At 41.3% G+C, this 14,574-nt stretch overlaps 1 protein-coding gene across 1 annotated transcript in view; it reads right to left on the bottom strand.

Moving 5' to 3' along the window:
- Nucleotides 1-2,622: 2,622 nt before the first annotated feature.
- LOC121506741 overlaps nucleotides 2,623-14,574 on the bottom strand; it is a 58,031-nt gene continuing 46,079 nt past the window's right edge. The window contains exon 9 of the mRNA XM_041782593.1: nucleotides 2,623-2,887. Within this exon, the coding sequence (XP_041638527.1) occupies nucleotides 2,623-2,887 (265 nt within the window). The remainder of the gene's footprint in view (nucleotides 2,888-14,574) is intronic.

Genomic DNA, 14,574 nt, shown 5'->3' with positions numbered 1-14,574 from the left:
CCCCTCCACCATATTTCACAGCTGGGGTGAGGTTTTGATGTTGGTGTGCTGTGCCTTTTTTTCTCCACACATAGCGTTGTGTGTTCCTTCCAAACAATTCATTTTTGGTTTCATCTATGGACAAAATATTTTGCCAGTAGTGCTGTGGAACATCCAGGTGCTCTTTTGTAAACTTCAAATGTGCAGCAATATGTTTTTTGGACAGCAGTGGCTTCCTCCGTGGTGTCCTCCCATGAACTCCATTCTTGTTTAATGTTTTACTTATTGTAGATTTGTCAACAAAAATGTTGGTATGTGCCAGAGATTTCTGTAAGTCTTTAGCTGACACTCTAGGAGTCTTCTTCACCTCATTGAGCATTCTGCGCTGTGCTCTTGCAGTCATCTTTACAGGACGACCACGTCTAGGGAGAGTATTAACAGTGCTGAACCTTCTCCATTTGTAGACAGTCTGTCTTACCGTGGACACATGAACATCAAGGCTTTTAGAGATACTTTTGTAACCCTTTCCAGCTTCAGGCAAGTCAACAATTCTTGATCGTAGGCCTTCTGAGAGCTCTTTTGTGCCAGGCATGGTCCACATCATGCAATGCTTCTTGAGAACAGCAAACTCAAAACTGGTGTGTGTTTTTTAAAGGGCAGGACAACTTTAACCAACACATCCAATCTCATCACATTGATTGGACTCCAGGTTGGCTGACTCCTGGCTCCAAATAGCTCTTGGAGAAGTCATTAGCCTAGGGGTTCACATACTTTTTCCACCCTGCACTGTGAATGTTTACATGTTTTGTTCAATAAAAACATGAAAACATACCATTTTTTGTGCAGTATTAGTTTAAGCAGACTGTGTTTGTCTATTGTTGTGAATTAGATGAAGATCGGAACATATTTGATGACCAATTTATGCAGAAATCCAAGAAATCTCAAAGGGTTCACATACTTTTTCTAGCGACTGTATAGGCAGGGGCATGCCCATGACAGGGCTGCATGGTGGAGCAGTGATTAGCACTGTTTGCTCACAGCAAGAAGGTTCCTGGTTTGAGTCCCTGTCAGACAGGGCCTTTGCAAGCTCAGTCCAAATACTGGTTAACTGGTGACTCTAAATTGCCCGTAGGTGTGATTGTTAGCATTGCTGCTTGTTTGGCTCTATATGTCAGCCCTGGTGACCAGTGACCATTCCAGGATGAATCACACCGCCCGTTAACGACAGACAGAATCAGCTGTGGATGGATGGATGTTCTCGACAGGAGTGAGTTTTGTTCTCACTTATCAAACTGGTGCACGTGACAGAGGAAACATGCAAAAGAGATGGATAATTTGTTGTTTTCTCTCCTATTAAAGTCTCACTGGGATCTATAAGACATGTTAATTTATGATTTACTCTCCTTTTCTGATTGTTTTTTTTCCCTTTGGCTTTTATTGTCCAAATGAGGATTCCTATCACATCTGAAAAGTCCCAAGAAAGTGGCCTGTGAGTAAAAATCGCATTAGATTGTCTGCAGCTCTTGCTCTCCTGAACAGTAACCTCTGCACTGTAGCAGCAGAGCACACAGAGACAAAATTATACCGCTCTTCTTCTCGGAGCAGATTAACAGTGTGATCTTTATTCAAACAGATAAATGTAGTTTGACCTTCCTCAACTCGGAGTCAAGTTAGATTACTTACTTATGTCTGTCTTTTCATTTTATTTCCATTACCAAACCTTTTTCACACATTTACTCAGTGCTTCTGTATTTGGCCTTCATTTCAATAGACTGCCTGCATTTAGCCGCAGAGATAAAAAGAGCAGAATGCCAGCCTTGGATGTTGTTAATGATGTGAATGTGCAGTTAAGCCTCAGCACTGAGTGAGCAAAACATTACATTTGATAAAGATTTGTCCATATTATTTTAATTAGTCCCATTTATAAAATCTCTTTAACAGGAGGATTTGCCTGGGTTCTTGTTAAACTCCTACTTCTTGTTTGAATCTTATCTCATTTCTATTTTAACTACACCATCACAATTTGAGCACCATTATCTTAACAAAGTGCTATACAAAAAAAGATCATAATCCTTAAAATTAAGCTTATTATTTTAATATATTCATTGCACTGTGCCACAGCAGGTCTGTGCCTGAAATAAGAAGCTTGTTCAGTGGGGATACTCTTTAATCTCTACAGCTGCAGTTGCCCTTTTGACTCAAAGCTCTCACCATGACCTTGCCCAGGAGGTGGTTTATCTTGTGAATTTGTCTCCCATGTTACCTGAAGACTCACTGGAACATGATTCTACTGTGGGGTAACTTTTTGTCGCGTTTGAATCATCTTAGTTCGTTAGCTCTTTGCTAAAATATATTGGAAAATTCCATTAACAGGCTAACGAACTTTAGCACGGTAGTTTTAACTGAGGACATATCAAGCATATAGCATTAGTTCGGGCACGCCACATAGCCATAATCGAGATCAGCTGATCTCATGCAAGCCCTCATCGACTGACAGCCAGCTGATTTGCTGCTCTTGCCTGGCTATAATCTGCCGCTCTCTCCCTGGTATGGGCGCATAAGCTGTCTTAGCGCTTTGCCGCCTATTCTTGGTCCTGTACTGCTCTGGTCTCCTGATGGCCATTATCCAGGCCTGCACCAGGCCTACGCCCCATCCCTCAAGGTATCCTCCGACCTGCCCCCTCCACGATGCACACAGTTGTCCCCGGTGACTGGGTGAGCCCACTGGGTCCTGGGCACCCAGAATGCTTTGAGCGAGATCAGGCCCTGCAGAGCGCGCTTACTGGCAGACCAAGGGGGCCAGCTGATTTTCAACTGCCAATGCCAGCCCATCAGTGTGGCGTCCATCAGCACAGTCAGACCAGTAGTAGGTGTGCCACCTACCTTAGTCTTTCCAGTGCCAAGGCGCCTGCAATGGCTTTCACAGGTATGCAAGATTCCTCCTCAGTCATGTTTAACTGTTGGCATGATGTTCCTTTTATGAACTGCTGTGTTAGTTTTATGCTGCATGTAACAGGAGACACACACATTACAAAAAGTTCAACTATTGTCTCATCATTCCACAGAATATTTCCCCAAAAGACTTGAAGATCATTTGCATGTTTTGTTTTTGTGTGTGTGTGTATGTGTGTGTGTGGGTGTGTGGGGGGGTGTGTGTGTGTGTGTGTTTTCAAATGTGAGACGAGCCTTTGTGTTGTTTTTGGTCATCAGCGGTTTTCGCCTTGGAACTCTCCCATGATACCATTTTTGCCCAGTGTCTTTCTTATTGTTGAATCATGAACTCTGACCTCAACTAAGTTAAGAGAGGCCTGCAGGTCTTTAGATGTTCTGGGAGTCATTGATGCGATCTTGGATTAATTTTGGTAGACCTACTACTCCTGGGAAGGTTTACCACTGTTCCAGGTTTTCCACATTTGTTGTTAATGGCTCTAACTGAGTCCCACAGCCTTAAAAATGTCCTTGTAAGCCTTTCCCAACCAGTATCAATCACTTTGTTTCTCATCTGTTCTTGAATTTCTTTAGATGTGTTGCTTTTTGAGATCTCTTAGCCTACTTCACTCACAGGTTTTATTTAACCCTTTAAAACCTACCATTGTGCAAGTCCGCCAGGAAACATTCTTACATTTTTAAGTACTGTAGTGCCATTTTTGGGAGTATTTTTATTTGCTTTACATCAATATGACCTTTATATCCCAAGTTTTAATAATATATTTTGACTTATGTCTTAACTACTACAATAAATTGCTTAAAGGTGCAATAAACCTACAAAAAAAAATGTTTTGTTGTTTTTCGCATATATTTCAAAATACAGAAATTGCACAGTAAAAAAGTAGCACAATATTCATTGGAACCACAGGAAATGTATTTGGAGTCTGTAAATAACTTGCTTTTTGAGATATAGTCAATTTTGTAACCTGTAAAAAAAATGAAAAGAAATAAAAAAAAAAAAACGGTGCAAAATTTGCAAAAACAAAACATTCACAATAGTGCAATCAATTTTCCAAGTGTGCCAGATACTTATGAACACACATATTTTATGTGAAAAACCATGGTCATCCGTAAAAGTGCATTTGAAAAAAAAAGAAAATCGTTTTTACTGAGTTGAAACTTCAGAATAGAGAACACGTGGTCTTGTTTATAAAGATATTTTTGTGCGCTTTATTATGTATTTTTACAAACCCATCACTGCAACAGAAAAGCGCTCTGAAACATGGTGAATGTGTGAAATGTTTGTGTAACTTCCCATATTTTATATGCAAAAAGAATGATCCATCTATCTTATCCAGTTTCAAATCAACTGCCAATCAAAAATTAATATGTAAATCTGGGTTCTATAGGGTTAAGAGATTTTTTTATTCAACAGGTCTGGCAGTAATCAGGCCTGGGTGTGGCCAGTGAAACTGATGTGAAAAAAAGTGGTTAATCACAGTTAATTCAGGATTTAAAGAGTGGACAATCACTTTCTTTGGGTCAGGTTTATTTGGATGACTTTATTGCCTAATAAATCGAATAAATAGTTAAAAACTGTTTTCTGTATTTACTTGGGTTACTCGGAATCCACAAGTGTGACAAAATGCAAAATATTGGGGAAATCGGGAAGGGTTTGAGTTAGTGCTTGTTCCTCAGCACTGTTGATACACAGCAATAAGCAGTACAGAGGTATGTTTGGAGAACATAAATCCATCCTTTAGGACCAGGTTGTTCAAGAAATGCTGAAATCTATGAACGAATCTTTAAAGAAAACACCATGATGTAAAATAAAGCTCAGGGTTTAATGGTGACTTCTCCCTATAAACATGTAATCGTATCGACTGTTGCAGAGGAAGGCACGGTGTGCAGGAAATTGCATTTTTCTGCATGAGAGGAAATCCTGGTGAGATAGATGGTCTGCTGCACCAGAATTTGTATTTCTTTGTGTAGGTAGGAAATGACAAACTGCAAGTGAAGCTAGTTATCCTGAGCAAGGATGTTTATTCTCTGGAAGATGCATAAAAGCAGTGGGTGGCAGATTTAATCCCCAAACATAGAGTGTTGCTTCTTCCTCTGAGGTGCTTTATGGGTGGAAAAAAAGACAAGAATTAATGCTCCTGGGAGCCGACGGTGATTAATATCCCCTCGGAGCTATGCTTAAAATTGGTAAACTTTGGGATTTGCATTGTAGATCCAGAGCCTTCTTTAAATAGTGGCTTTTTGTCTCCATTGATCTTTCTGGTAATGAACCTTCACAGTTCATTACCAGCCAAATCAAATGCAAAAAACATCCATCTCAGCTGAGACACGGTGACAAAACTAAATTATGCTGCTCTATAATGAAACCAACTTTCAGTTTCCCTCCTGAACACAGTTACAGTGAACTCAGAGGATTACGACCGCTGACGTACACTGACGGCTTTTTCCAAATTTAAATATTATTTGTCTTCATTTCTCACGTCTGCCACTTGTACTGATTTTGTCGTAGGACTGTTCTAGAAGAAAGAGGCAGGAGGATGACACCACGTGAAATCGAGATTAATGACAGGGATCAAGCAGAAGTTTCAGCAGTGGCAGGCTGCATCAATCACCTCCTGTTAGCCAAGACTAATGACGGCCCAGGAAAACATCTTGATAATGAACTTTATAAAGATGGATGATGTCAAAGATCCTAATAGAAAAAAAAAACAAGACTTAGATTGTGTTTCTTTGCACAGGCATCAGAGCTGAGCAACAAAAATGTGTGCAGAGTTGTTGACTTCCAGTTGCTTGCAAGCTGTGTAGCTCCCTCAGAATCTAACCCGACACTGACGGCCTGCTGTTGAAGTCACAGCCTCTTAAAACCACCAGAACAACACTCATCATGATGCTGCTAGTAAGCACTGCATCACTACTGACAGCAGAGGTTTTTCCGATCATTGTTTGGAGTTATTTCAACTCTGTTACGTTACTGTGTAGAAAAAAAGATTAATATTGATTTGAAGATGGATCAGGGAAATGAAAATGCTCAATAAAGATAAACTTGGAGTGCATTTTTAAATGCGTTGCAGAGATTGTGTAAAGTGTTTGCTTGAATATTTATCGATAGATTTATTTGAGTGTATAGCACAATGACTGCAGGATAAAAAGGAACCCCCAAGAATCAATAAGGAAACTAACACTGTGTTTTGCATGTAGTTACAAAAAAATGAGTTATTGCATTGTGTGATAACATTTAAGTCTGACTGAAATCATGATAAATGGAATTTCTTAAAGTCAGACAAACAGCAAAAAAGTAAGGACATTTGTGTTTGGTAGATTATTTCTTTGTGGTAACAATTCTTCTTGAAAATAAATCTTATACATTTTGAAAGACTGTTTATTCCCCTTTTATAAATGGTGCCATAAGGGCTGCACGATGGCACAGGGGTTGTTTCCTCACAGCAAGAAGGTTCCTAGTCTGCTTTCCGGTCAGGGCCTTACTTTATGGAGTTTACATGTTCTCCTCGTGCATGCATGGGTTCTCTCCTGGTACACCGGCTTCCTCCCATTACCAAAGACATGCCCGTTAGGTTAATTGGTGACTCTGAACTGGTCGTAGGTGTGAGTGTGAGCATGCCTGGTTGCCCTGTGATCGAGTAGGGACCAGTCCAGAGGGTACCCCTCTCGTCCAATGACTAGGCTCCAGCCCTCTAAGGATCCCCAGTAGGATAAGTGGTGTAGAAAATGGATGGATGGACTTTGTAAGGAACATGCATCTGTGGGATGAGCAGCAGAGCTGAGTATTTGGGTTGCACCCATGAAAAAAAGCCAAATCTTCTCTGCCAGTGCCAAACAGCTTATTCTGCCATTGCTGTTGTTTGGTTGATTGGATGATTAAAGTCTTAAGAAAGAAGACTTACTGGCAGTTTAATTATTTAACAAATAGAAGCCTTAGTAGCATGTGGAAGACCAGGCTGGCACCTCCTGGTTGCCAGCCTGGTCACACACTGCTGTGGGATGGCATGCCATTCTTCAACCAGCATTTGTCACAAGTCACCCAGTGTGGCTGTGTTGCTCACTCTGGCACGAACAGCATACTCAAGCTGGTCCCACAAGGCCATTCCATCCTCTCCACCCCCAAATTCTGGAGGTAGTCTCTCATAAACCCCACAAATTTGGAACCATTTCAAAAGGGGAAATAAGCAGGCTTTACAGTAGATTTATTGCCAACAAGCATTGCTACACCAAAGAAATAATGTAGTGTCAGATCTACCATCCACAGCCCTACCACTTTCATGCTGCACACAGCTCATCTAATGGTTGTGGTTTCAGGAGTGTTCCCCTATGGTCTTTCAGGTATAGATATCTATGTGGGATACACTTTAAGGGCATGTGGGTGCAAACCCTGCACCCAAGGCTCTGGGGCCCAGAGACTCCAGCAACTGCCATAACCTCTAGCTTACTGTGGCCAAAATTGGAGGTATGTCTGGAAAATGAATCCATTATTTAAGCAGATTTCTCGCCCTCAGCCAGCATAGCTATCGTCTTTTAATCACTGCCCTTCCCTTTAATTCTTTAGTACCTCTGCTCATCTTCTTTTTCCCAGCGCTGCTGTGAAAACATTTTATTTTAGTCATGTCAGCACTTGAACTTTTCACCTTTGCTCTCATAAGGGAATCACACAGAAATACTTTCATTTAACATAAACTTACTGACCAATCTGAGTTATTTTGGCTTTATCAGTACATTTCTAAATTAAAACAATGAGAAAATCAGCATTATTTATCCTTCTCATTGGTATAATGAGCCATTCTGAGTGGCCCAACTGACCCATAGTTGGATGGCCATTCTGGCATTTGCCAGAAATTCAGATGACAGGTCCATCACTGCTGGTTCCGTTTCTTTACAAAAATGTCTATTTTTCTGTGAAAAGTCAGAAGGAACCAACAAGGCCAGTTAGTTGTGAATTTAGTTTACCACCTTATGATACAGGATAAAGGTCATAACTATTTAAAAAGCAAGTCAATGCATTTATGCAATCTGTAGAGCCGAGATAAAGGATGTTTATCCTTTGCCCCTGTTCCTATAAGACTTGTCTGCATACAGTGACTTCTGAATCTAGAAAATAAAAAGGAGACAGAAACTTTGTTATAACAGAAAAGGCAGTTTGGGTAGATAGGGTCCATGAACAACACCAAGAGATTCAGAGCCAGAGGTGGATTCACAATGTCCATTCTAAGGCTTTTACACACATAGGACCCAGCATTTCACCACCCTGCTGTGAAAAGCCAAAAGCTCCTTCTTCTGATGAAGGTAACTTGTACTTTTGTTGGCACAGCGCCTCCAGGGATGACAGCGCCAGATGGTTGGTCAAGGACACCAGGGACTGACTAAAGAGGATGAGTCTACAATTAGGCAGAGCATGGGAGGGAGAAATTCTTCTACAGAACAGGGGAGGAGGGGCTGATGGGATCAGGCACTCAACTGCATGGGTGAGCTGTCCCAGAGGCCAATGTAACACTTGCATTCAGCTCTTGAGTCCACCCCATTCCTTCGCTAGTATCCAGAACCCTGCCAGTCCTCCACATACCTTTTCTGTTGCTGTCTGTGGCTGTTGGAGGCCTGTGTTTTTTCTATGAACAAAATATCAGTAGACTAGAATTATAACATAATATGAATCTTTCTCTGAAGTTGCAAGACAATTTATTACTTTTTTTTTTTTTTGGCATCTGCCCTATGGGCAGGGAGTGGAAGCAGCAATCTTAGATTGCTTGGTACTTGGGTTTGTGGTGTAATTCTGGGATGAAGTCTCCTGACTAGTGTCAGTGTAATCAGCTAACACTCTGACTAAAGATGATAGTCAACCTAGATTAACCTGACACAGGATATAATTCACATTCATGTGGGAAACCTCCTACACTATGTTTTTCTCAGAAGGTGATTGGACAATTGTTCTGTCTGTCTTGTCTTTGACAGGCCAATCAGAGTGATAAGACAAGATGAGGCAGTAGTCATGCCCAGCTCCAGTAGTAACCTGAGCTGGTCAAGCTAGCAGTGCTGTGCAAAAATATCTTTTTTTATTATGATAAAGAAATGTGGTAAAGGTCTGAATTAGTTGTACCGTGAGAGGTTGTATACAATGGCTGCTACTGGGGTGATTAGCTCGGACTTAGCCACAGTGGCAGTTTTGTTTGAACTTGTCAAAATATCTTTATTAAAACAAGGGCAGAGTGCAACACTGAAAGCTTTTATGACAGTAAAGATGTTTTGCTGCTTTGGCATGGGTTTGCAATCCTTACAGGTAGGATGGCTGCTGCTGCAGTAGCTTTAGCTCAGATGTAGCTGTGGGAAAGCGTCCGTTTCTGTATAAAACAAGAGCATAGAGCCACACTGAAAGCATGTCTTGGCAGAAACATTTTTGCAGGTCTCCCGACTGGCCTTGGAATCAGTTTTATTCACCAAGAAGCTCCACCATCAACAATCTGCGGCAGCGGTTACCTGTCAGCTCAAGAGATGTGCATGCACACAATGTCATTTTGTCTTGTCAGTAACAAGACAAGGATTTTGTCGCTCTGATTGGCCAGTCATGAATGTGATAGATGGAACATTCCTCCAATCACCTTCCAAGAATTCATTGAAAAGTCCTGCCCTTTCCAAGCACTTTTTATGGGAGCTTTGACAGATGATTACATCCATGCAATGGATATCTAAAACTGTCCATCTGGTGTGCCAGGTTAGAATTTTCATCCTTTTTCTTTTAAATTAATTCAAGCACTGAAATCGTATTAATATGAGTGTTTTGCATTATAGTAATTTTACAACTTGGCGGATAAAATAAGTTAAAAGAGAATAAAAAATCTGAACAAAGGTTAAAGCTACAATGTAAGGACTTTTTATTTACTAAAACTGGACTAAAATGTCTTGTAGTTTTCGTAGATTAAAACTAAACCTCAGAGGTTAAAAATGACTAAAATAAAGCCGAAAACATTCACAGGCATTTTTCATCTAACACTACATCTATATCCTGACATGGTTATACCATTCAATTCAATTCAATTCAAAACTTTATTACAGACTCTAGGTCTTATCACTGTGCAGGAATCATCAAAACCAAGGGAGCAAATGCAGTAATCTCCTCCCATCCTCTTTCACCTCTGTGAGCTTAAGATTTATTCTTCTACCATAAATAATGTTCTCCTTGCCCTTTACCTCATGGAGGAGCAGGTTTGTCTCCTCCATAGAGAAGCACTTCTCTCACAAACTCACCGTCTCTGTCATTAAACCAGAAAAATGTGAGATGATGCTCTTAATTTTTGGTACATGCTACACCCAAAAAACACCTATGTACACTATATTGCCAAAAGTATTCACTCACCCATCCAAATAATTGAAATCAGGTGTTCCAATCACTTCCATGGCCACAGGTGTATAAAATCAAGCACCTAGGCATGCAGACTGTTTCTACAAACATTTGTGAAAGAATGGGTCGCTCTCAGGAGCTCAGTGAATTCCAGCGTGGTACTGTGATAGGATGCCACCTGTGCAACAAGTCCAGTTGTGAAATTTCTTCACTCCTAAATACTTCATAGTCAACTGTCAGTGGTATTATAACAACGTGGAAGTGATTAGGAACCACAGCAACTCAGCCATGAAGTGGTAGGCCATGTAAAATGATGGAGCGGGGTCAGCAGATGCTGAGGCACATAGTGCGCAGAGGTGGCCAACTTTCTGCAGAAACAATCACTACAGATCTCCAAACTTCATGTGGCCTTCAGATTAGCTCAAGAACAGTGCGTAGAGAGCGTCATGGAATGGGTTTCCATGACCGAGGAGCTGCATCCAAGCCAGACATCACCAAGTGCAATGCAAAGCATCGGATGCAGTGGTGTAAAGCACGCCACCCCTGGACTCTAGAGCAGTGGAGACGCATTCTCTGGAGTGACAAATCACACTTCTCCATCTGGCAATCTGATGGACGAGTCTGGGTTTGGCGGTTGCGAGGAGAACGGTACTTGTCTGACTGCATTGTGCCAAGTGTAAAGTTTGGTGGAGGGGGGATTATGGTGTGGGCTTGTTTTTCGGGAGTTGGGCTTGGCCCCTTAGTTCCAGCGAAAGGAACTCTGAATGCTTCAGCATACCAAGAGATTTTGGACAATTTCATGCTCCCAACTTTGTGGGAACAGTTTGGGGATGGCCCCTTCCTGTTCCAACATTACTGTGCACCAGTGCACAAAGCAAGGTCCATAAAGACATGGATGAGAGAGTTTGGTGTAGATGAACTTGACTGGCCTGCACAGAGTCCTGACCTCAACCTGTTAGAACACCTTTGGGATGAATTAGAGCGGAGACTGAGAGCCAGACCTTCTCATCCAACATCAGTGTGTGACCTCACAAATGCGCTTCTGGAAGAATGGTCAAATATTCCCATAAACCCACTCTTAAACCTTGTGGAAAGCCTTCCCAGAAGAGCTGAAGCAGTTATAGCTGCAAAGGGTGGACCAATGTCATATTAAACCCTATGTATTAAGAATGGGATCTCACTTAAGTTCATATGCAAGTCAAGGCAGGTGAGTAAATACTTTTGGCATTATAGTGTATGCTCAAGCTTTTAAATAAATACTCAGTCCTTTCTGCATCTAAGTGCACCAGGATTCTTCACTGACAAGATACTGAAATATAGACCAACGGCCCCAGATGTATGTGCACCACATACTTTATAAAAAACACTTCACACCATTATAACAGCAGCCTTAGAGTGTAAAACGTACACATGGTGATAACTGAAGGAAAGCTGACATTAAAAGTCTCTCAACAATGTTTGGCCGCCACATGCCATCAGGAATGGCTTTAATGTGCTGTGGCAGTAATTTTAAAATTGAATGAACTGCTGGATAGATGGAAAACCTGTATTTTAAGGATATTCAAGCAGTCAAATCGTCCTTCCTCTGCTGATTGATAATCGCGGGTTGATTGTTGTGGGGATGGACTCAAACAGAGCAGATTTTAAACACACAAGCAATAATTCAGCACAACAACCCAGAGCAAAACAATATATGATTAATGATTGGAGTTATTCAAAGTTCAGTCCGTCTGCAAACAACTCTAAGGGGAATAAAAGTAATCAGAGAAAGTCTTCCTACATCTGTCAGCAGTCTAACCAATTTCATGTCTCCTCTGATTGTGTTTGGTGCGACCGTTTCCCACAGCGACTAAAGGGTCACTGTGTACAAAGTAAATTTCTTATTTTAATTTACAACCAGCCCGACAATGGAATTGCTTTTCTGCATTTCCCCACATCTTAAACTAGAGCTGCTTTTTCAATTTACACTTCTGCTTTCTCTTTCTGCCCACACATGAACGCCGAGCCCCCACCACTAACCCAGTTGTTAGCCTCCATTTATTTCCCCGCTCCTTCTATTAACGACTTCCTGTAACTTACTTCCTCTTTTTTTCCAACTCTGACCGTCTTCAATCTTAAATGTGTTTCCAGTCTCCATCTACATAACCCATTCTGCAAATGAGGTGCAACACCACGGCATTTATTATTTCAGCCTGAGCTGGATCCACTTAACATGAGTTTTAGCTTTAACTAACCCGCAGAGCAGCGGTAAATCATCCGCGTATCTTCCACTCTGACTGACCACGGCTTCTTACTAATGGCCAGTCATTCCTGCAGACTCTTCTTCATTTTTATCACCCTATTCCAAGGTGTTGTATTATTTTGTTCTGTCAAGACACTGACCAAGTTATTATTCATGATAATGAGAATGTTCCTCTTGCTGCACAGATACAGGCACTATTTAACTGCTGAATGCTTCATCTTCTTTCAGGATGATTTTCTCTTTTGCAATTAAATTAAAAGCCTTTGCAACCCCCATACTTAAGGTGTTTTCTCCTTGATTTGAACATTCATAAATCACAGCTTCAGGGTTTTTAAGGCTATTTTAAAGGCAAAATAAGAGATCTAAACTTTTTCATTTAAAGGAGACCAGTCAAATGTGCCTCACCTTGAAAATCAGATGGATTGGACAGATTCCATGTAAGGCATCAAACAGATACTTCTCGCCAAGCTTCAAGTTAATATGCTTGCTCCCTGTCAGAGAAGGTTGGACCAATCAGGGTCATTCAAGGAGAAAAAGGTGCTAGCTGCATAGCTATAGCTGATAATTTCACTAAGATACATTTTTGGTTTTCAGGAGAGTGAGTTTAAAGGGCATATATCCTGTACAATCAACTCCTGACATGACAACAGCTGCTAAGTTGGCTCCTCGGTGGCAGCGTATGACGCCATCATTAGGGATGGGTACTGAATTTGGTACTTTTATAGGTACCGACCGAATTCCATTGGTATTCCTGAGTACTGATTCACGTAAAATCAAACGGTACTATGTTTTGGTACCTAAATGCATCCTTGTGACTGCAAGAGAGTGGAAGAGTAGTCAATTTTCCATGCAGGACACGAAAGCAGCATTGCATGCACGAGAGTAATGACGTCGGCAGCAGCTAACTGAATAAACAAAACAATCATGGCTGAGAGAAAGAGGTCAAAAGTAGCGCTCCACTTCTCTAAATACAATGCAGAATACGCTGCAATATTTGTGACATGGAGTTCAACGTTTACCACGGCAACACTTCTAATCTGTGGAAGCAGTGTGATGATTGTTGATTCAGATCAGCTCCTGCTGTTTCCTGCTCGTTCGCCCCCTCACTCCTTCTCTCTCGTACCGAATCCATAACCTCACAAAGCAGATGGATACGCCGGTTTCCTTGTTTTTCACTGGTGAATCCATCTTGCAAAGCTCTCAGCTGAACCGTTTGGGCCCGGTTAGAAAATGACAGGACCAATCAGCTATGAGGGGCAGTACTTTCAGGTGCAGCAGTGTCGTGATGTAAACAAGCAGCAGCAAGAGCTGGTGTAGTTATGGAGGAAGAGATTAGCGTGGATGCTTTTAAAGTGCCAGTTTTATCAGAACTTGATGATAATTCTTCGTTAAAAGAAGAACAAAGAACAGCAGTGAGTTGTTTTCTTTTCAAAAACGACAAAAGTCGAGTACTTACCTATCTATAGTCGCCATGTTTTGCGTTATTCCCATAGGTTATTGCTGCTAGCGTACGCGCAGCTTGCTAGCAGCTTGCTAGCAGCTAAGTGATGTGCTTTGTTGCTCTGATTGGCCCATAGAGATGTGATGGACAGAACGTTCATCAAATCCCACTCTGAGGATTTTTCAAAGTCTCTGCCTTTTCTCAAACATTTCCTCTTGAAGCTTTCCCAGGTGGATGTGTGAACCAAATCCATCTGACGTGTCAGGTTACCGAATCCTCACATTGTTTCAAGAAAGATGCGATTGGCTGTCTACACAGAGATGAAACAGTAAGCATTTACAGAGTTGTTCACTGGGACCGGGTTTCTAAAAGTAGAATTTACGGCCTCCCAAAACACCGTTTTCATGTGGATAAAACGGCGATATGACAAAAAACTTTTGTATATACTCCTGAATTCGTCTTCTTGTGGACAGGGCCTTAGGCTGTGACTTGTGGGCAACAGAGCAAGGATAAATAGTGTAGCTATGGACTGTACAAGATGAAACAAATGGTAACTTCTATTTTAGTAATTTCATAATAAATCAGAGACACCTAGAATTATGCATATGGGGCTGTTTTTAC

Source organism: Cheilinus undulatus, linkage group 3 (genome assembly GCF_018320785.1).
Source record: "Cheilinus undulatus linkage group 3, ASM1832078v1, whole genome shotgun sequence".
Taxonomy (NCBI): Eukaryota; Metazoa; Chordata; class Actinopteri; order Labriformes; family Labridae; genus Cheilinus; species Cheilinus undulatus.
The sequence above is the reverse complement of the archived record's forward strand: the minus strand, read 5'-3'. Positions and strand labels throughout refer to the sequence as shown.